The sequence below is a fragment of the Mobula birostris genome, chromosome 10 (assembly GCF_030028105.1).
Source record: "Mobula birostris isolate sMobBir1 chromosome 10, sMobBir1.hap1, whole genome shotgun sequence".
Classification (NCBI taxonomy): Eukaryota; Metazoa; Chordata; class Chondrichthyes; order Myliobatiformes; family Myliobatidae; genus Mobula; species Mobula birostris.
Window position 1 is genome coordinate 15,828,194 of NC_092379.1, and position 22,930 is coordinate 15,851,123.

General features: G+C 38.8%; 1 protein-coding gene across 5 annotated transcripts in view; it reads left to right on the forward strand.

Annotated features, from left to right (window-relative positions):
* LOC140203840 (ryanodine receptor 1-like) overlaps positions 1-22,930 on the forward strand; it is a 575,532-nt gene that overhangs the window by 53,280 nt on the left and 499,322 nt on the right. For all 5 annotated transcript variants that reach the window (XM_072269965.1, XM_072269967.1, XM_072269966.1 and 2 more), the window contains exon 3: positions 861-965. In XM_072269965.1, coding sequence (XP_072126066.1) covers positions 861-965 — 105 coding nt within the window. The remainder of the gene's footprint in view (positions 1-860; positions 966-22,930) is intronic.

Consider the following 22,930-nt stretch of genomic DNA (forward strand, 5'->3'; position numbering starts at 1 on the left):
TTTTTGGAAGATTGCCCAACAAAAATCAGGTCAAATCCAATAATGGTAACAAAAATAGGATGACCAGAGCAACACACACAAAATGCTGGAGGAACTCAGCAAATCAGGCAGCATCTATGGAAATGAGTAAACAGCTGACATGATTGTTTTCTCCAAGAAATAGTGTGGAACTGGGGGAATAGGATTTTTATGAGAAGATTCATTGAAATTCTCTACCACAACAGTTATGAATGCTTAACCATTATGTATGCTCAATGCTGAGAATGGTAGATTACTATTATGAGGGCTGTAGATCGGGTTGAATGAAGCAGACTTTTTCCACTGAGGTTGGAGGAGACTAGAACTAGAGGTCATAGGTTAAGGGTTAAAAGTGAAATGTATAAAGGGAACGTGAGGGGGAATTTCGTCACTCAGGATGCTGAGAGTGGAACAAGCTGCTAGCAGAAGTGGCAGATGCGGGTTCTCTCAACACTTGAGAGAAATTTGGATGGGTATTATGGATGGGAGGGGTATGGAGGGCTATGGTGTGGGTGCAGATCAATGGAAATAGGCAGATTAATACAAACAGTTCGGCATGGGCTAGATGGGCCAAAGGGCCTGTTTCTGTGCTGTAATGTTCTTCAGCTCTATGTCTCTGCTACAGGGATTCGTGGTTTAAGTGATTGAATAGAAAAGTGGTTCAATCATAGGATGAAATAGCAGAATTGGCTCAAAGGGCTGAATTCTATTTCGTAAAGTTTCTGCTCATTTTTAATTTTTCATTGGTTAATTGAATAAATAATATGACCAATGTAAAAATTTATTTCAAATTAATTTATATGAAGAACAGCATTGATTTTGCCTCCCTTCTGTACTTACAGAATGTTCCTCCAGACCTTGCAATCTGCAGCTTTGTCCTGGAGCAGTCACTCTCTGTACGAGCTCTGCAGGAAATGCTGGCCAACACCGTTGAAAAGGGCAATGAGGTAGGTTGCGAAATTGGATGAGATAGTGTAATTACAAGTTCACTCTTTTTAATTCTGTTATCTTAATACAGGGGAAATGTCCTGCACTGAATGAACCCCAATTTGGTTTTTAAAAGTTTTTATTATATTGATTGTGGAAAGTTATAGTGGAATGAAAATATTCACAAGGTATTGAAACAATTGACAAAGAGTCTGTGACATTTAGTTTAAAGTTACAACATTAATTGTATGTTGTATAAGCAATTGAAATATGCATTCTATCATAGACGAATGGTAGCTCTCTATATAATTTATTTGACTTGTTAAATATTTCAGTTTTATTTCATCTGTGATTGAAGTATCACAATAGTATGTGCACTGAAAATTGTGAGGCCCTCTTTTGGTCGGGTTCAACCATGGATATTATGTTCTAGCTGTCTACATGATAATTCAAGCCAGGGCAGTACAATATGGAGAGCATCTGATACCCATGCAGCAGGTTTCCCCTCTCCATGCAGCTGAGGAATCCAAAGGAATGACAGAGACTGATACAATTTGGCACCTGTGGTGTCACAGGAATTGCCAGTCTGTATCGAACTCAACACAGAACTGCCTTAGGGAGTCCAGCTCTGGAATTTTCATTGGGGTTTACTTCCGAGACCTTCCCCATGAATAGGTATAGCCACAAAGCAGCAGAGGTTTGAGATTAAAGTTTTCCTTCTAGGTAAGCTCCTAACCATGGCTGACCAACCTGATCTAACAGAAACAACTGGTTTTAAAAAAAGTGCCAGTAACCCAACTTTGCTTAGAAATGGATTTGCTAGGCTTGGTAGCTAAGCCACACATGAAGGCCAGGAGCTGAACTTTGTTGTCAGAGGCTAGTTAGGACGCAAGCCATAGGGAGCATTTAATAGGTAGTGGGAGCTTATTCCCACTACCTCACCCGGCTATGACAACCTGTTATCATAGAATTACAAAACTGAGAATTACAAAATGAAGAATTTGTGGAGAGGTTTGTTGATTGGGAATAGCAGAGAACAATTGTTGATGCCCAAATTGTTGAAGTTAACTCATTTAATTCTGAAAGATATCACCATGCATTCTGAATTAAAAGAAAAATACTCCGACTTCAAAATAAAATTCTTTTAGCTTTGTATTTTGATATTAACAATATATAAATGAAAAGGATAGCCTGTTGTAATTAGAAGAGCTGGATTATTATCAATGTTATGAATCTGTGACAACTATCACATTGGATCATTAGGTACATAGCAAAGGGCACTGAATTTGAACTATGTTCAGGATAGTGTATGTAACTTTAAAGCGTTTTGCTTTATAGTCATTGATACAGCATGGAAATGGGACTATTGACCCTCTGAGCAGCATTGACTATTATCTACCTATTGACACAAATCTGATATGAATCTATTTTACATTTTTGTCACATTCTTACCAACTCCCACCATATTCTATCACTTACTAGGGGCGATGTATAATGACTAGTAATCTACCACACTGCCTGTCTCCCTGTGACTGTCTCTCTATGAATTTAAATGTTTAGTACAGCTATAATTTATTTATTAATCCAGCATTTGTTAATCTAATAGTTTCATTGGCTGGTACTCAAACGTAGGAAGAAGCCTTGAGCAAAATAAAAGTTTACAAATTGTATGGGTTGAGTTGTAACTTTGATGTCTAACGAATGTATATTAAAATCATGGTGTATGTAGACTGTCATCTTTCATTTTCAGCATGATTGAACGGCAGAGCAGACTCGATGGGCTGGATGGCCTAATTCTGCTCCTACATCTTATGGTCATTATCAACGTAGAGCATAACCAAAATATACATGGAAAACAGACATAAATGGGACAGTGAATGGGAAATAATAAGAGATAACTTTGTTAAACTGCCTGTGGGGTACTTAACTGCAATTGATCTTTCATGCATTTAACAGATATTCACATGTTTAATAAATAACATCATTCAGGATGTTAAGGATACTGTCAGTATAGAGTATTACCAGTATGCTCAGTGATTCAAAATACAGAACAAACACTCCACGTGTTGTCTGTATATGGAGATTCCATGTTCTCCCTGTGCTGTGTGGGATTTCCTCAGATTTCAGTTTCCTTCCACATCTCAAAGGTTGGTCTAATGGCCAATCTAAATCATCCATGATATAGGTGGGTGATAAGGGAAATGGAGAGGTGCTTATGACCAAATGAGAGATAAGTTTACAGGAAAGTAAGTGGGAGAATGGGATCCTTTTGAGAGCAGGCACAGACTTGTTAAGCTGAATGGTCACCTATCATGTTGGGAAAGCATGAGGATATCTGTTGTAATAGAAACATAGAAATCTACAGCACCCCTCCCCCCGCTTTTCCTTCTCCCTGGGCCTCCTGTCCTGTGATCCTCTCATATCCCGTTTGCCTATCGCCTCTCCAGCTCTTGGCTCCATCCCTCCCCCTCCTGTCTTCTCCTATCATTTTGGATCTCCCCCTCCCCCCTCCCACTTTCAAATCTCTTACTCACTCTTCCTTCAGTTAGTCCTGACGAAGGGTCTCGGCCTGAAACGTCGGCTGTACCTCTTCCTAGAGATGCTGCGTTCACCAGCAACTTTGATGTGTGTTGCTTGAATTTCCAGCATCTGCAGAATTCCTGTTGTTAGCACAATATAGGCTTTTTGACCCACAATGTTGTGCCAAACATATACTTACTTTAGAAATTACCTCTGGTTACCCATACCCTCTATTTTTCTCTATTGTTTGAGGAATTGGTGAGGTGAACCATGGCTTCTCAATACAGATCATATGCAAAGGTCAAATGTTTCTATTTCTTTTAATTTTCTCAGAATTCCAGTTATTTTTCTGCTGGCTTAAAGGGTTAAATTAAAAATAACTACCCTTTAATGATCTATTTAGCATTATAAACTTGATGGAAGAATTATAGAGAAACTTTTAAAGGTATAAAATCATTCCAAAAACACACACAAAAAAAACGGTATTATGTTATTGTTGATGGGATGAGAATATCAGATGGCAATTTTTGATTCCCCAGATGACTTTGACTAGATCTTCCATTCTGGACACCAACAGATTTTTTTTGAAAGCTAAAGATTCTGTGTTTCTTGTATTGGTTTTGTAACTATTAGAGACTAGTGCACGTAAGAAGTGTTGCAGAAAGACATAGCAGCAGAGCACCACTAACCATTTTGGTTGTCGATTTCCTCCAATGCAAGCTTAAGCCACGTGCCCATCTGGTTGTATCCTGTCGCTGTGTTTAGGGGGGCAGGAGTGACTTGCCTGCTTGGCACACTCATAATTTGATGTGAAGTGGCCTTGTAAAATGAATTATCAATGTGGCTTTGAGCTGCAGTGATTTCATCTGTTGATGAAATTTCTAGTTCCTAGTAGCAAGTGAACCCTCAAATTCTTACATTCCAGGGAATAAAGTCCTAGTCTATGCAACCCCTTCTTGTAACTCAGGCCCCCAAGTCCAGGCAACATCTTTTCCGCCTCTTTTTAGTTTAATAAACATGAGGACCAGAACTCCGAAGTGCTATCTCACCAATCACTGCATCGTAACTTTACAACTTCTGTACTCAGTGACCTGACTGAAGGTCAGTGTGCCAAAGGTCGTCTTCACCACGCTGTCTACCCGTTACACTGGTTTCAGCCCAGACTTGTACTCCTGGGTCCCTCTAGTCCATAACACCCCCCCCCGCAAGGTGCTAACATTCACCTATAAGCCCCACTGTGGTTTGATCTCCCAGGATGTAATGCCTCACATTTAGCTAGATTGAAAACCATTTGGCAAAACTTCAGCTGATCATGGGGCCTACAAGCCTTTGAAGGGGGTGGTGAGCTGCTTTTCGAACCTTGAGGTGTAGGCATACCCACATAGATATTAGGAATAGAATTCTTGGATCTTGACCTAGTGACTTACATTTCCAAATAAGGACTTACTTGTGATTTGGAGGGCAGGTTCCAGGTGGTGGTGTCTCCTTGTCCTTCTAGCTGGTAGATGTTATGGATTTGAAAGGTGACTTGGTAAGTTGTGCAGTGTAGCTGGTATAAACTGCTGTGACTGCTTAGGTGATGGAGTTAGTGATAGTAGTGGATGAGTCCCTATCATTTGGCTGCTATATCTTGGGTGGTGTTAAGTATTTGAATCTGCATTCACAATGCAAGTGAAGAGTATTTCATCATATTACTGATTTGAAGGCTGACCTTATGATTGAAGGAATATCATTGATGAAAGCTGAGGAGAGCTGGGTCAAGCTGGGAAAAACCCCTGCAGGGATGTCTTGAGGTGGTGATGAATAACCTCCAGCCATCTCAACCTTCATCCTTTGTGTGAAGTATAATTCCAACCAGCCAAGGGTTTTCACCTGATTTCCATATACTCCAATTAGCCAGAACTCCTCGATATCAAGGGCAGTTACTCTCACTTCACCTTTGGAATCCATAATTCTATCAATTGTTTTCTTCTTTAACAAGACAGTCTCTAAACTTCATCCAAGGAACCATTCTTGTAGTAAATTTTTACTACTCCTTATCTAAAACTTTCTATTCTTTCTATAATAAATACTGTAGTTGATCCCGAGCCAATGCTTTATAATGGTCAGGATAATTTCCTTGCTTTTACACTCTATTATTTAATTGATAAAAGGTAAATGTGATTGAGTGCTCAGACTTTTATCCTGAGTCTTTATTGGTGTGATACCCCTATGCATAAAAAACACTGCAGCAATTATTCTCAGTGTCATTCACCTAAATTTATTTTGGGCTCATAAAATCAGCACTGGCATTATGTTTACATAGCGAAGAAAATATTTGCTGCAGAAAAAAAGCCCAATTAGGTTAAAAAGGTACAGTTAAAACATTTAAAAGATAGCTGAGCAGCTACTAATTTGACTTCCCATTCCCATTTTGATATGTATGTGCGTGTCCTCCTCTACTGCCATGACCAGGCCAAACTCATGCTGAAAGAGTAACACTTCATTCCTACTGGGTAGCCCCCAACCTCATAGCATGAACATCAAATACTAATACTTATGGTAATTTCTCCCCTTCCTCCCTTCTCTCTTTTCCTATTCCCCATTCTGGTTACTCTCTCACCCCTTCTTACCTGCTCATCACCTCCCATTGGTGCTCCCATCCTTCCCTTTCTTCCACTGTCCACTGTCCTCTACTGTTAGATTCCTTATTCTTCAGCACTTTTCCTCTTCCACCTATCCCCACTCACCTTCTTATTTCAACCCCCCCCCTTCCCACCAACCACTCTTTCTCCCTCACTTAGTCTCACCTCCAACTGCCTTTGCCTACCTTCTTATTCTAGCTTCTCACCCCTTCTATGCTAGGCCTGATGAAGGGTCTAAGCCTGAAATGTTGACTGCTTATTTTCCTCTGTAGATGCTGCCTGACTTGCTGAACTCCTCCAGCAATGTATATGTGTTGCTCGTAAGTTTCCCATTATCTTGTTACAGGCTCAAAAAGCATAATTTCCCATTCAGAAATCTGGGTGGTCTCCGCAATTGTTTCCCAATTGCCATGTTACCACTTCTTTGACCTTAAATTCCAGTCTTTTTTATGTTAGTGATGTAAAGCTATTGTAGTCTGTAGTTCCCTTTTTGTGTCTTCGTACTTCCTTTCTTTTCAAATCTTTTTATTGTATATATAGGAAACATAACATGAGTACATCGAAGTAACAACAATTACAATGCCTCAGAAAAAAAACCCATCATCTTAAAGATTGAAAACAAAATTTTGTGATAACAAAAAAAAAACCTACTGAGCAGAAAAGTGAGAAAAAAAAAAGAGAAACCCATTAGGTGTACAACCCCGGAGCCATGCGTCATACAAAAAGCTTCTAAAAATAAACATCAAAGTGCCAGCAAGGAAAGAAAATATACTAAAAAAAATTTACAATTAGATCGTGGAAAAATTATATCAATTAACTCAAATGATAATAACGAGCAAATGAGCCCCACCTTTTCTCAAAATCAAATAAAGGTTCAAAGGTTCGACTTCTAATTTTCTCCAAACTAAGACATAGCATCACTTGAGAGAACCATTGTGACAAAGTGGGAGCTGATGTATCCTTCCACTTCAACAAAATGGCCCTCCTAGCTATCAATGTAACAAATGCAATAACGTGTTGGTCAGACACAGAAATACCATGAATATTTTGAGGAACTATTTCAAAAAGCACAGTTAATTTATTAGGTTTTAAATTAATTTTAAGTGCTTTAGAAATTGTTGAGAAAACTGACTTCCAGAACTGTTCCAATATAGAACAAGACCAAAACATAAGTGTTACTGTAGCTATCTCAGTTTTACATCTATCACAATGACCATCTTTACTTTCTTAAAGATTAGGGTTCCCTCTGATCTGTGGAAACTGTTCTTGCACCTATGGAATCCTGGAAGATAACAACCTGTGCGCCCAAAACCCCCACAGAAGTCATTAGGTTCTGTTGATTTTATTGGCTTTCATTGTCATTATTTAAAAATACGAATATGGAACAAATGCGAAGGGCGATTGCAGATAGGAGGACGAATAAAAGGGTTGTTGACTGTTATCATCCCTTTTAACTGGGACTGCCGTAATGCTTAGGGATTAGATAAGGCAGAACTTGTTAAATGCTATCTGCAATCTCCCTTTATATTTACTCCATATTTGTACTTCTCTAAATTTTAAAATTAAAACATTTTCTAAAGCAAATTGTGGATGTTTCTTTGGGAAATGAGACTAGACAAGTGGCTGAAGTATCTTTAGGAATAGCGATCATAGTTCTATCAGTTTTAAAATAGATATGGCTAAAGATAGGGTGGTCCATGTGCCCTAAATTTGGACAAGGCATTTGATGGCATTTTACAGTAACTTGCAAAGGTTGAATGTGAGAAGCTGTTAGTAGGTAATGGGACATTTGGCAAGTGGGAGACTTTTAAATGTTAAATAGGGAGCTTTCAGGGCCAGCATGTTCCTGTTAAATGGCAAGGCTGGTAAGATTAAGCAACCCTGGCTGACAAGGGATATTGGGGTCCTGGTCAGGAAAAGAAGTGATATGCCAGGTATTGGCAGCTGGAATCAAGTGAATCCCTTGAGGAGCATAGAGGCTGTAAGAATACACTTAGGAAGAAAATCAAGAGGGCAAAAAAGGCTCGTGATATCCTTGCAGGTAGATGAACAAGACCCATAAAATATTCCCCAAGTAAATTTCAAGCAAAAGAGAGAATAGGTCACCTTAAGGATCAGTGTGGTCTTCTGTTGGTGGAGTCACAGAAGATGGATGAGGTCACCCATATAAATTTACTGTGGAAGAGTTTATGGGAGTCTGGAAGTTCAGTGAACAGTGATGTCCTGAAACATTTCAATATTATGGAAAGGGAGGTGTTGGTGGTCTTGCCATGCATAAAGGTGGATAAATCCCGAGAGCCTGACCACAGGTATTGTTGGATTCTGTGCGAAATGGAAGAAATTCCTCAAATTCTGGAAGATTTTTTTTATCTTTCTTAGCTACGGGTGGCTAAAGTTGTGCTTTAATTTAAGGAGGACTGCAAAGACAATTGCAGATCTGTGAGCCATGCCTCAGTGATGGTTAAGTTACTGGGATTCTGAGAGATAGCATCTCCCTACATTTGGTAAGGCATGGACTGAAACAAGATAGTCAGCATGGGAAATCATGTCTCACAAATTAAGGTTTTTAAAGATGTGATTGAAGGGATTGATGTGGGCAGGACCTGAGGGGCAGGTCTGATGTGTATGCGGAACGAGATACCCCATTCTCCTGCCTTCTCCCCATAATCTTTCATGGCCTGACTTATCAAGAATCTAACAAACTCTGTCTTAAATATACTCTATTGAGGCCTTTCAACATTCAATAGGTTTTAATGAGATCCCTCTCTGAATTTCAGTGAGTACAGGCTCAGAGTCATCAAATTCTCCTCGTATGATAAACCTTTCAATCCTGGAATCATTTTCATCAACTTGAACCCCCTCCAATATCGGCACAGCCTTTCTTAAATAAAGTGTCAAGAACCTTTCACCAGTGAGGCCTCACCAGTGTGTTATAAAGCCTCAGCATTACATCTTTACTTTTATATTCCAATCCTCTTGAGATGAATGATAACACTGTGTTTGCCTTCCTCACCACCGACTCAACCTGCATGTTAACCTTTAAGGACTCCCAAGTTCCTCTGCAGCTTGGATCGTTGAATTTTCTGCCCGTTGAGAAAACAGTCTTCACTTTTATTCCTTCTACCAAAGTGCATCATCTGACACTGATTTCCATGTGCCACTTTTTTGCTTCGTTCTTCTAATCTGTGTAAGTCTTTCTACAGCTTCCCTGCTTCCTCAACACAACCTGCACCTCCACCTATCTTTGTATTGTCGGCAAACTTGGCCACAAAGCCATCATTTTGTCATTCAAATCATTGTCATACAAAGTAAAAATAAGTGGTTCCAATACAGACTCCTGTAGAACACCACTAGGCACAGGCAGCCAATCAGAAAAAGCTCCTTTTATTCCCACTCTTTGCCTCTTGCCAATCAGCTGTTGCTCTATCCATGCTAGAATCTTCCCTGTAATACCATGGGCTCTTACCTTGCACCTTGTCAAAGGCCTTCTGAAAATCCAAGTGCACATCATCCACCAATTCTCCTTTATCTATCTTGCTTGTTATTTCTTCAAAGAATTCCAATAGATTTGTCAGGACAAGATTTTACCCTTGAGGAAACCATACTGACTTTGGCTTATGTTATCATGTGACTCCAACATCTTCCCAACTACTGAGGTCGGACTCACTGGCCTATAATTTCCTTTCTTCTGCTCCCTCCCTTCTTGAAGAGTGGAGTAACATTTTCAATTTTCCAGTTCTCTGAAACTATGCCAGAATCTATTGATTCTTGAAAGATCATTACTAATGCCTGCATAATCTCTTCGGCTACCTCTTTCAGAATCCTCGGGTGTAGTCTATTTGGTCCAGGTGACTTGCCCACCTTCAAACCTTTCAAATTTCTGAGCACCACCTACTAATAGCAACTACACTCACTTCTGCTGCCTGACACTCTTGAACATCAGGCACACTGCTTGTATCTTCTGTAGTGAATACTGATGCAAAATACTTATTTAGCTTGTGCGCCATTTCTTTGTCCCCCAATACTACCTCTCCAGCGTTATTTTTCTGCGATCCAGTATCTACTCTTGCCTCTCTTTTACTTTTTATATAGCTGAAAAAACTTTTGGTATCGTCTGTGACATTATTGGCTAGCTTACCTTCGCATTTCACCTCTTCTGTCCTTATGGCTTTTTTTATTTGCCGCCTTCTGGTTTTTAAAAGCTTCTCAATCCTCTAACTTTCCACTAATTTTTGCTCTATGCTCCAGAATACCTGCTCTAAAAAGCTATCTTGTAGGCATTCTACAAATTCTGTCCCTTGAGATCCAAAAATCAGCACAAACCTGATTTTTCCCAATCTACCTGCGTATTGAAATTGCCCATGACTATCGTAATATTGCCCTTTTGCCGTGCATTTTAATCTCCCATGGAAATTTGTAGCCCACATTGGAGGTACGTTTATCACTCCCATCATGATCTTTTTACTCTTGAAGTTCTTTAACTCTGCCCAAAACAATTCTACATCTTCCAATCCTATGTCACCTCTTTCAAAGGATTTGATTTCATTTTTTATCAACAGAGCCACCCTACCCCCTCTGCCTACCTGCCTGTGTGCTTTTGATACTACGTGTATCTTTCAATATTAAGCTCCCAACTATAGATGCTGCCTGACCTGCTGAGTCCCTCCAGCATTTTGTGTGTGGTGCTCTTTACACACATGCTGTCTGACCTGCTGAGTATTTGCACCATTTTCTGTTTGAGTACTTTTCTCTTTGCTTTGTTGTGATAATTTTGATACTCTGATTGTTGTTTCTAGATTGCTAATTATCATGTTTGTTGATCTTATGTCATGCACGGTAGCATAGTAGTTAGCACAATGCTAACCTGCCTGTAACAATTTGTACATTCTCTCCCTGGCTGTATGGGTTTCCTCCAGGTGCTCCAGTTTCCTCCCAGAGTCCGAAGGCATACGGTTAGTAGGTTAATTGGTCATTGCACATTGTCCTATGATTAGACTAATGTTAAATAGGTGGTTTGCTGGTGGTGTGGCTCCTAGGGCCTTTTCTGTGCTGTATCTCTAAATAAATAAAGATTAGCAGCATTTATTTTCTATATGTAGACAAATCTTTGCAGTCAAATTATATCCACTTTTTAAATGACATTCACCCTATACAGGTACGTATATCTTCTTCAGAGACAGTGTGGGTCTATGATCAAGTTGTGTGGCCTAAGATCAAAATGTACTTGTGCATTCCTTTAGTCATCGATCGATATCTGACTTGACAAAAGATACTCAGCAGATTAAATATAACACATTCCTTGCTCCTATGAAAACCCAGAAAACAATATGAATAGATTTTATAGTTCTTTGTTTAGCATATGCTATGGACAGAACACCGAATGGACAAAACATTTTTTAAAGGTGATTGGCTGGTATTTTCAACTGATTTTTGAAATATCAAATATGTTATAAATATTAGAAAAATATACAGAAGTATATGTTTAAGTCACATATTGTGTATACTTGTTATTTGTATGTTTTACTGACTTTCACTGATGTACTTTTGGTTTCTGTGAGTAACTGAGTGTTTTATCAGCAGAGAGATGTTGTAACTGAATTTAAATTAGTTATTTTTTAACCTGAAATGTCTGTCATTCTATAGTTTTTCTTAGAGAAGTCATAACTACAAACATGTATTGGTAACTTAAGTACATGTATGCTTTATGCATCACCAGCTAAATTGTACAAAGTACTTATGAAGAGAGTTAGAAGTTAAAATACGTTGAGTCGACATTATCACATACATGCACAGCAGTTATCAGGAAGCAAATCATTCTAATTTCCAGTGATTGACTGATAGTCTGAAATATTCTCTCGTGCCATTTACTGGATTTGTATTAATTAACTTTGAAACAGGTGTTTTATCCCCTAATGTCATCAAAGTTGCTGTTGGCCATTGGATTAGTTTCTGTGTGTGTGTGTGTGTGAGAGAGAGAGAGAGAGCTGTTGTGGGGCGGTTACCCATCATGTAGGCGGAAAAGTCCAGAAAGAAGTGCAAATTGAAAATAATATATTTTTTTTTTCTGCTTTTCATTTTATCCACAATGCAAGCCTCTTGATCTGGACAAATGGGTATGTTTGTGTGTCTGTACTACTCTGGCTTTGTTGCTGTGCCCCTAATTTAAACTATTTTAAATCCCTTCTACAGGTGATTAGTCATCACTGCATGAGGTCTAACATCTTTCACTTCCTCATAAAGGCCCTGTTCATACCTTGCATTCATTTTACTATAACTTGTTATTTTCTTTTAAATTACTGTTTTCTCAGAATCAGCTGAGAACACTTTACATTGTCATTCTTTATACCTTTGCTTTTATTGAAGAAAACAATATCTTAGAATTAATAATCTACAAAGAACAGTTTCGGAATCAGAGCCTCACACTAATCTCCACATTATCTATTTTTTGTTCAGATTTACTTATTTGCTCTTTTCTTAAACACTCGTTTCATTTTTCTTTATTTTTCATGACTTCTTCCTCCTTCCAGGCAAAAGGTGCTTTACTGAAATTATAGAGAGCATGGGTCTACCTGGTAATGTACCATACCTGGTTAGAAGCATGTTTTCTTATAGGGATTCATTGTTTATTTTTTCCTCAAAATTTCCCCTTCAATGGTAAGTCACTCGGTGGGGAAAGTCATTCGACATACAGTAATTCTCAGAGAAAGGAAGCTATTTTGCTTCATCTTTTCTCTGGAGGAAGTACTCGTGTTGGAAAATTTAGTGTTGTCTCAGGTCTATCTAGAAATATTTAATAGATTTTAATTTGTGTGCCTGTAGCTCAACATTCTGGATATTTAAATTCGCATCTCAGTCTGACTCTTGGATGCTCATGTGTTACAGGTTTAAATTTGACTGGCAAGCTGTCCAGCTGGTAAAATGTCACATTTGAATAGGTACATTCTGTTTTTAGATTTCAGATTATTTTTTAATTTCAAAAATTATCTTTAGGATAAAATGCTTTCATTTTCCTCTTCAACTTATTCTGTCTCTCCTTTCCAAAACATTGGCTATTTAGTGCCAAAACTGAATTTTGCCTCCATGTCACAAATCAGTGATTCCGTTTTGATTCTTTTTGCATTTTTAGTTCTGGAGAATCAGGGGCCTTCTGATAAAACAAAACATTTTTTAATACACAGAATGACTAGTTGACCAGCAATGTGCAATATCATGAAGCAGAATCAGGAAGAATTTACCACATGGAAGGGGACTTTGGGCCTATTGCATCCATGCTGATCTAAAAGAGCGCCCAGACTTTTCATTTGTTATTTGGAAGAATAAGATTGAGCTAAATAATTATGCTTGGAGATACAGGTTTTCTGTGTGAGTTGCTGAAGTCGGGATAATGACGACACGAGAGCCCTTCACTGTTCAGTAAGATCACAGGTGGTCTTCACTTTCCTTTCCTTTCCTATCCCTATTTCTGTTGATTCTCCTTTGGTCCAAAAATGTATTGATCGTGTAATCAGTGACAGAATTCCTGATGATGTCTAACATTTGCTCTTCTGAACTTTAAAGAGTAAAGATCCGTTCATCATGAAGTCTCCTTATCCAGGAATTCAAAGAAGTTAAAGTAAATTAAGTTGATATTTTATTTGTTGCTAGTATCCACTTCAATGTAGTTTCTCTCTTCATATCATTTATTTGGTCACAGGGAAGGTAGATAGAACATTGGCCCTTATTTGCAAAGGAAAAGAATACATTTCTCTGTCATTAAATGTACCAGTTGGAACCTTTTCCAATGGGGTTGGAGTATGTAAGAAGGAAAGTCCTGCAAATTCACAAAGCACTTGGTGAGGTCATATCTAGAATACTAAAAACAGTTTGGGTCCCCAAAATGTTTGATTTCATTTGAGGCTATTCTGGGGAGGTTCATTTGTAGATATTGTATAGAGAGAGATCATAGACCAGTACTGTACAGGATCAGACCTTCAACCCACGTCTGTGCTCCAGTCACGAAGTCAATCTAAATTGACATCTGCCTGCACAAGGTCCAACCCCCTCTGTTCCTTCCCTGCCTTTAAATGCCTCTTAACTGTTGTTATCAATCTGCTTGATATTATAACAACATTTAAGATATTCTCCAGTTTTCTGAGACTTCATCTGTGGCTAAAGAGGACACTACTCCCTGGCAAATCCCCAGTAATCTCTTGCCTTGCACCTCTGTGTGCCATCTATCAGGGCCTATCATCCTGGTTCTTCAAGTGATCAAATATCTCTTATTGATAGCAACATATCCTAGACTATCAACATATCCCTCCCTTAATATTATACAAGGTCCTTCTCTTTGATGAATATCAACGTGCATTTCTCATTTAGTACCTCACTTACTTCCTATAGTAGAACAATATCGCATAGGAACAAGCCCTTAGACCTAAGATGTTGTGCAGAATGAATTAGTGATTAAAAGTCTAACTTAACTAGAACTTCTGTCAACACAAATCCACATCCCTCTATTCTCTGCATATTAAGCTCATTTTAAATGCCTCTATCATATTTGCCTCCCTTGGTACCCACCACTTTGTATAAAGCAAAAATTATAGCCCATATATCTCCTTTGAACATTAAATGTATACCTTCTGATATTAGACATTTTGACTCTACAGGAGGAAAATGTGCCAGCTCCCTAATCTATCTATGCTTCATATAATCTTATAAACCCATATCAGCTCTCCTCTCAGCCTCCACCACTCCAAAGAAAATAACTGAAGTTTGGCAATCTCCCTTCATAGCACATCCCCTAATCCAGCCAGCATCCTGGTAAATCTGTCCTGCATCCTGTCCAAAATCTCCACATTCTTCATTAAATGGAACTACCTTTCCATATCCCCAAGAGGTTCTACCCTTTTCATAGTTAATTTATGTTTTAAAAAAGCATACAGTACTGTGCAAAAGTCTCAGGCACATATTGATAGCTGGGGTGCCTAATACTTTTGCACTGTACTGTGTTTGTCAACACGGAGTGGAGAGCTAGTTCGTAAATCTGGCTGGAGCAAAGAATGTTGGAAAAGGCAAGGGTGGAATGCCGTGGGAGGGGAGAGGGTCAGGTGGCAAAGAAGGAGTGCCAAGGGCAGGAGGTGGCCCAGATGCAGACACACCCAGCCCTGAGACACCAGGAAAAGTCATTTGTTTCCAAACAATTTGTTTATTGATCATTACAGAATGTCTTTCTGATGCTTCCCACTCCATCCCTTCTCCCTTCCCCTTTTCCCAAACATGATTCCCCTCTCCCTGCCCCCTTCCCACTCTCAGACCACAATAGAGACCCATATCAGAATCAGATTTATCATCACTCACACGTCATGAAATTTGTTTTCTTTTGTGGCAGCAGTACAGTGCCATACATAAAATGACTACAGTACTGTGCAAAAGTCTGACTCACCGTAGGTATATATACGTGCCTCAGACTTTCACACCGTACTGTATGTATAAACTGCCTGGGATTTTCCTTAATCCGACCTGCCAGGGACGTATCACGGCCTCTTGTCGACCTACTTGTTCCTTTAATTTATTTTCTGCTTCATTTATATTCTACAAAGGCTCTGCACAATTTCAACTTCCTAAACCTTACTTGTGCTTCCCTTTACTTTTTGGCTAAATTTGCACCATTTCTTGTTATTCAGATTTCCAAAACTTTGCCATCCTCATCTTTCATCTTCACAGAAATACTCAGACCATGAACTTTAACCAGTCAGTCTTTAAACTCTCCCTATAAGGAAAGGTTAATCAGGTTATGGTTAGGAATTTAGAATATTCAGTAGCAATCGTATTGAAACCCTGGTTTTAAAAAAAATCCCTCCCGTTCCCCTCTTTCTTTATTCCCCACTCTGGCATTTAACCTCTTTTCACCTTCCAGTCACCTCGCCCTGGTTCCCCTCCTCCTTCTCGTTCTCCAGTGGTCTACTCTCCTCTCTTATCAGCTTCCTTCTTCTCTAGCCCTTGACCTCTCCCACCCACCTCACTTCACCTATCACCTTCCAGCTTGTCCTCCTTCCCCTCCCCCTCCCCCACCTTTTTATTTTGGCAAACTCCCCCCATCCAGTCCTGAAGAAGGGTCTCGGCCTGAAACATCAACTGTTTATTTATTTGCATTGATGCTACCTGACCTGCTGAGTTCCACTTTGTGTGCATTGTTATTGAAACACAGATTGTTAGAGAGTTAGACTGAGAGGAATTTTTCCTTATGGGAGAATTCAGGTCCAAAAGGTGTCATCTGAGGATTATGGGATGATAGGAAGAATTTCTCCTCTGAAAGTTGAAATTTTGTGCTGCAGAGCAAGGAGTGGGCTGAGCCCCTGTCTATTTTTAAAGTTGCAGTTGACAGATTTCTATTCATTCATTAAGTCAAGAGTCACGAAGAAAGAGCAGGTTTGTTGAACTGGGAAATGTCAGATCAGCCATGATCATTGAAAAGCAGGACAGATTTGAGGTGGTGGATGAGGTATTTGGTCTTTCCAGAAATGTTTTTCCCAATGTTGCTGGAAGATAGGGGAAGAAGTCACAAGTTTGATGATGAAAACAGTGGGAATCATTTATCATGAATTATTTTATACTGTATCTACATCACGACAGACTCAAAATTAGCCAGATGGAATAGTATACTTGACAAGTAACTTCATTAAGTATCTTTGCCGTGAAGTAGTAGATAGTCAGCTCTTAATTTTGCTGCCTTTTGGCCAGTTTCAGTATTCCATTATGAGTGGAATACTCAAGCAGCCAGCGCTCTGCTGCCTTTAGTGGAAGTGGCCAAGCACAGATTTCTAGCCCCACATCTTGCTGATGAAGCAAGAACATTATATTCATTATCAGAAGCTTGGATTCACTAAATTTTGTCAGGAACTGAAATAAAATTTCATAAAATAAATTTCTTTGCTTAAGTAGTTCTGGTAATTTAATGAAATTACTAAACAACAAAATACCATTCAAAAATTTTAGAAGACAAAAAGCACGTTCACACCATATTGTTTTCTTTTACTAAGCTCACATTTTTACAAACTCAGATCTCTTTTATTTTCTGTATCAATTCTGCACCATTTTGCCTCCAACAGTCAAATATAAAATGATAAATTGCCACAATTTAGACATTGTATTTGGCTGAACAGGGCCACTTTTTCCTCCCAGTGTTTTAACCTTTGAGTAAGTCGTTGTATGCACCATGTAAAAGCAGATGCTGGTGTAAGCACATTCGAGTGCATTGTATGTTATATCACTGCACTTCTCAAGCACACACCAAATTGAGTAAGATGCATAATACGTGTGACCTGACAGAAGTGACAGCATCCAGATCTGTGTTTACTGCACAGAAGAGGATATGGATACAATCTGAACTTTACCTGGTGTGTACTTTATATCTTCCCTGAATTTTTTGCCTTGTTGTGACTTCATAACATTTTACCTGGTACCTTAAGGGTTACTTAGCTAATACAATTACTAAAGTTAAAATAACATTAACTTAAGTGTGAAATAGTTGTTATTATCTTCAGATAACAACAACTAAAAATTGAGGTAAGTAGAGTATTATTTCTAATCACTGTTCAATATTTGAAATCAATATTGCAAACTATATTGTTGATTTTTTAAGCTGTTTTGTTATTCTTTATTGATACTTTGCAGTATGTTATTGCCTTGATTTGATTTGACGTTTGGAGGCAATAGTAATAGTGGTCACAATGTCATAGAATGACTTCTCACCACAATTCTTCTCTGTAAAGTAAAGTTATGACCTATTGTGTTAAACTTTAACAGAGACTATATTATTGATGCATCTATATCTCCAACTTGCAGCCAGTTGATTTAATCTGTTTTTCACTATTTTAAAATTGACTTTCACTCACTAAGTATATGTCAGCATAGAACTTTATTGAAGCTGAGTCAAATTATTTACACAAAATTATCAACCTAATATAATTGTAAAGTGGAAAGAAAAAGGATTGGTAAGTAATCCCTACTGGCTTAGAGAGTGGAAATCATAAAGGCACAATGACTTAGAAATTGTAGGGTGCATAGGTGTGTTAAACTGTATTGCGTAGAGTGCCAAACAATACGGCACAGCAGTCATAAACAAAATATGCCAAGCCGCAACAAAATTCTCAAGTGTTTTAGGCCCAAAATGTTCTCTGTCGCAAATCTTTCTTTGACATCTGCTGCCTTTAGGTGAAGGAAAATGAATGAGTCACAGGTCTGGTCATGGAGATGTGTGATTGGGATGACAGGACCATGGATGATTGGGAATGGGTAGGAAAGTGTGTTAGCCATGAATGATTTGGAGGGAGGAGATTGTGATTGACTTATTGGAAGTGTTGAAATGATAGTTGGTAGGGTGATCAAACTGCAGATTGTTCTGGTGATTGTTAGGTTATATTGAAAGTTTCCTTTGAGAAAGGGAAATGCATCTAGGGAAAGAAATGGAGGCTGAGCTGGAAATTGGAAGGGGACCGAGGTTAATCTGTAGATCATTGGAGTGGTAGGGGCTAATCCTGCCATGACCATTAAGAATTACTTAAGAATGACTTACATAAGGCACGTTTTTAGTGAAGGCTCTGCAGGTTTTGGTCTTTACATGCAGACCAGATTGAAGTAATGAAAAACAAACAACGAACAACAGGAATTCTGCAGATGCTGGAAATTCAAGCAACACACATAAAAGTTGCTGGTGAACGCAGCAGGCCAGGCAGCATCTCTAGGAAGAGGTGCAGTCGACGTTTCAGGCCGAGACCCGTTAGTCCTGACGAAGGGTCTCGGCCTGAAACGTCGACTGCACCTCTTCCTAGAGATGCTGCCTGGCCTGCTGCGTTCACCAGCAACTTTGATGAAGTAATGAAAAGCTGGTTTCTGAGTGAGTGGCCCACACCAAGGTCCAGGCATGCTCTAGACGCCACTGTATTCAGCATACTTGCATTATTGGCTCATCAGACGTATGGAGGACTAGAAAGCAAGTTGTGGTCTTCATGCAAATTGCATCAAGTCCACAATTTTGTTCTGTGGTTGTTTTTAAGAACCGCATAACACAATAGGTACATTGTGTGATCCAGTTTCTGAGGATGTTCTTCCTATGTGGACATTATTTCAAAGAGCAGCCTGATGAATGGATGTTACGGTGAGTCTGGGCACTGTCCTCTCTGGTTGTAAAATATAGATTTACTGCTGACACTGATGGAAAGCAATTCTCCCTCTTTCCCCAACTCCGTGTATAGGTCTGACAAGTTAAAATTCTTTTCATCAATCAGGATCTGCTAACATATTGGTCTTCATCTTTTTTCATGTTAAATTGATGCTGTTCTGTGTTTAGTTTATCAGAGATTCAGAAAATTTGTATGTTTTCTTTTGATCAAGTCTTTTTATGGGCTTCTAAGAGTTGCTTTTGGGTTACGATTTTAATATCATAATATAATAATAGGGATTTCTACCGGTTGTTACAAATGAACCACAGTGAGCTGCTGCTTTGTTCAAATTACATCTTATAACTTGGTATTATATATCACAAGACCTATTTTAGGAAGCATATTTTAGGAGAGATTATGCACATTGCAAATTACAAGAATGCTGTCTATGAAAATTCTGTTTGTATTTGCTTGAATTTATACAAAAATTTAATCTAGTTGCTGGAAATCCATAGGAAAATAAAAAGCTCAAAGTGTTAGATTATGATGTTCACAATGTTGTCTTCTGCACATTGGAGAAACCATATGCTGATTGCAGGGTGACCTTTGGCTTCCAGTCACCTTTCACCTTTCACGTCTTTGTCCCACTTCTACTTTGATTTACCTGTCTTTGGCCTCCTACGTTATTCCAACGTCAGCTCAAGCAACAGCAACACATCGTTCACCTAGACATTTTACAGATCTCTGGACTTAATGCTGAATTTAAACATTTCAGGTAGCCATTCTTTTTCTCTCCCTGAATCCATTTGTATATTTCAGGTAACCATTTCTTTCCTCTTCCATCCTGCAACAGTGGGATTTAATATAACTTCTTGACAAATTTGGTCCTTACCTCATCATTACCTGTGTTCTGACCAGCTCTCTAGCTCCTTGCAACTTATACATTCATTTGTGTGTTCACTTTAACATTTCTGATGAAGTTTCCTTCACTTCAAGAATTGACCCTGTTCTTCCATGGATGTTGAGTGTTTCTGAGTGTTTCCTTCTGGTTGCAGTTTGAAGAGCAATAAACAAAGTCCTTGTGCATGAAATGTAAAACTAATGTTATAGAACCCAAATTCAAATTTCGCAGCATTTATGATTTGAAATACAATAACAAATACATTTTAATTTTAGAGATTTCTCAATGTATAATCTAAATATATACCATCTTGTACCAGGACTACTTGCAATCTTGTTTTGTGGTTTTGTTGCTTGTTGTGATCTGTGTTGCTTTGCTGAGCATTGTGGGGATGTTAGGTTAGCGCTCGAATACGTGGCGCCCTAGCTCACCCTTGAGTGTGTTAGTTGTTAACCCAAAGAACACAATTCACTGTATATTGCAATGTTACGTGATAAATAAACTTGAATCTTGAATCCCAGTATGCTTCCTGTATGATCAATTCCATGTGCGTTATTATTGGCATGCTTTAACCGTGTCACAATCATCGATAAATCCATTTCATTGTGCCATTATGTTACTTTTGCTTTGTTATCCCATGCAAAAAAAACGGAATATGATTAGGAGCATAAAAGCCAAAATTTATGATAGTTTGGCAAAACCCAAAGCACTTTGTTTTTAAATGATATTGTTAATGATGAAGAATTGGAAGAGCTGTTAGGGAACAAATGACCCGAACTCCTTAAGATAGCGACATTGAAGGTTGTGCATGGCCTTGCAGAAGAGGATTAAATTGGTGTGAAACCAATTAGGGGGGAAACTGTAGAGTATTTCTCTAGGGAGAATTGGGAACAGATATTTTTAGGCAACATACTCGAAGTGCTGGAGGAACCCAGCAGGTCAGGCAGTATTCATGGAACAAACAGTCGATGCTTCAGGCAAACTTTGAGTATAAAGTCCATTGTGAAGATGTTAATATGCCAGGGCATTTTTATGGTAAAGAAGAGTAAGTGTTGGGTCTCTCAAAGAACATTAATATGTATAATTCCTCGGGGCCTGATGAAGAAACACCAAGCAAGGTCCCAAAGGAGTGGCAAGCAATTATTGTTGTTTCATTATTCAAGAAGGGAAATAGAAATGATCTTGGAAACTCTAGGCCAGTAAGTCTCACATCAGTGTTAGAGAAGCTATTGGAGAGGATTTTTATAGATAGCATTTAATAGCATTTGGAAAACCTTAGCCTAATTAGGGATGGTCCTGATGAAGGGTTTTGATCTCAAACATCGACTATTTATTCCTTTCCTTGTGAGTTCCTCCAACATTTTGTGTGTGTTACCAGGGATGAATAGTATGCCTTTGTGCAGGGCAAGTTGTGTCTTAATAACTTGATTGAGTTTTTCAAGGATGTGCTTAAAGTGACTGATGACGGTAGAGCTGGGGATGTTATTTACATGGACTTTGGTGAGGTATTCGGCAAGATCCCTCATGGGAGGCTATTCCAGAAGATTAAAATTAATAGGATCCATGGTGACTTGGGCATTTGGATTCATAATTGTCTTGCCCTTAAAAGGCAAAGGGTAGTAGTTGATAGGACTTATTCTAGCTGAAAGTTCATGGTTAATGGTGCTCTGCAAACATCCGGTGTGAAGCCTGTGAAGTTTGTGATTATATAATGACGGATGAAAATATAGACAGATGGGCTAGTAGGTTCACAGATAATACAAAGATGGTTGGCATTGGATAGTGGTGGTGTATAATGTAGAAGATTGCCGAAGGATACAGTGGGATTTAGACTAGTAGCAGATACTGGCGGAAAAATAGATAATGGAGTTTGATCTAGCCAAATGTGAGGTGTTACACTTCAGATCAAATGTCAAGAGACAGTACATTATTAATGGCAAGATCCATAACATCGTTGATATACAGGTGATGTCTCTGAAAGCTCCCTGAAAATTACTGTACAGTTTGATTGAGTTGTAAAGAAAGTGTATGGCATGATTGCCTTGACTAGTTGAGGTACTGAGTTCAAGAGTCAGGAAGTTGCATTTCCTGTCTATAAAAACTAGATAGTCCATACCTGGAGTATTGTGTTCAGTTCTGGTCACCCCATTATAGAAAAGATGCAGAGGCTTTGAAGAGGGTGCAAAACTTGTTTACCAGGATGCCGCCTGGATTAGAAGACGTACCATAAGGAAAGGCTAGACAAACTTGAGTTGTTTTCTCTGGAATGTTGCAGGCTGAGAAGAGACCTGATAGAAATTTATGGGATAATGCGAGGAATGAGATAGACAGCTGGTATCTTTTTCCAGGGGCTGATAGAAGAAGGCATGCATTTAAGATGAAATAGCTTAAGTTTACAGGGCATGTGCAGGGCAAGCTTTGTACATGGACAGTAGTAGGTACCTGGAATTTTCTGGCAGAGTGGTGGAGGCATTTAAAAGGCACAGAAATGTACAGACTATGCAGGGGTATGGACATTGTGTAGGCAGAAGGAATTAGTTTAGTTAGGAGATTAATTAGTTCAGCACAACATTGTGGGCTATAGAGCCTCTTCCTATGTTGTGCTATGTTATGCCCTATGAATTTTAAATGAAAATATGTTGAACATATTTAACACCTTACCAATGCAGTGTCTGTTTGTAAATGTCTCTTCTGCTTCAATACAATGATATTGGCATTTCTCCTGTTCATCTTCAACACAGTAGAATATTAATCTCTTTCCACTAAAATGAGTACGTGTCCAAATAATTTGGCTTGGTAGA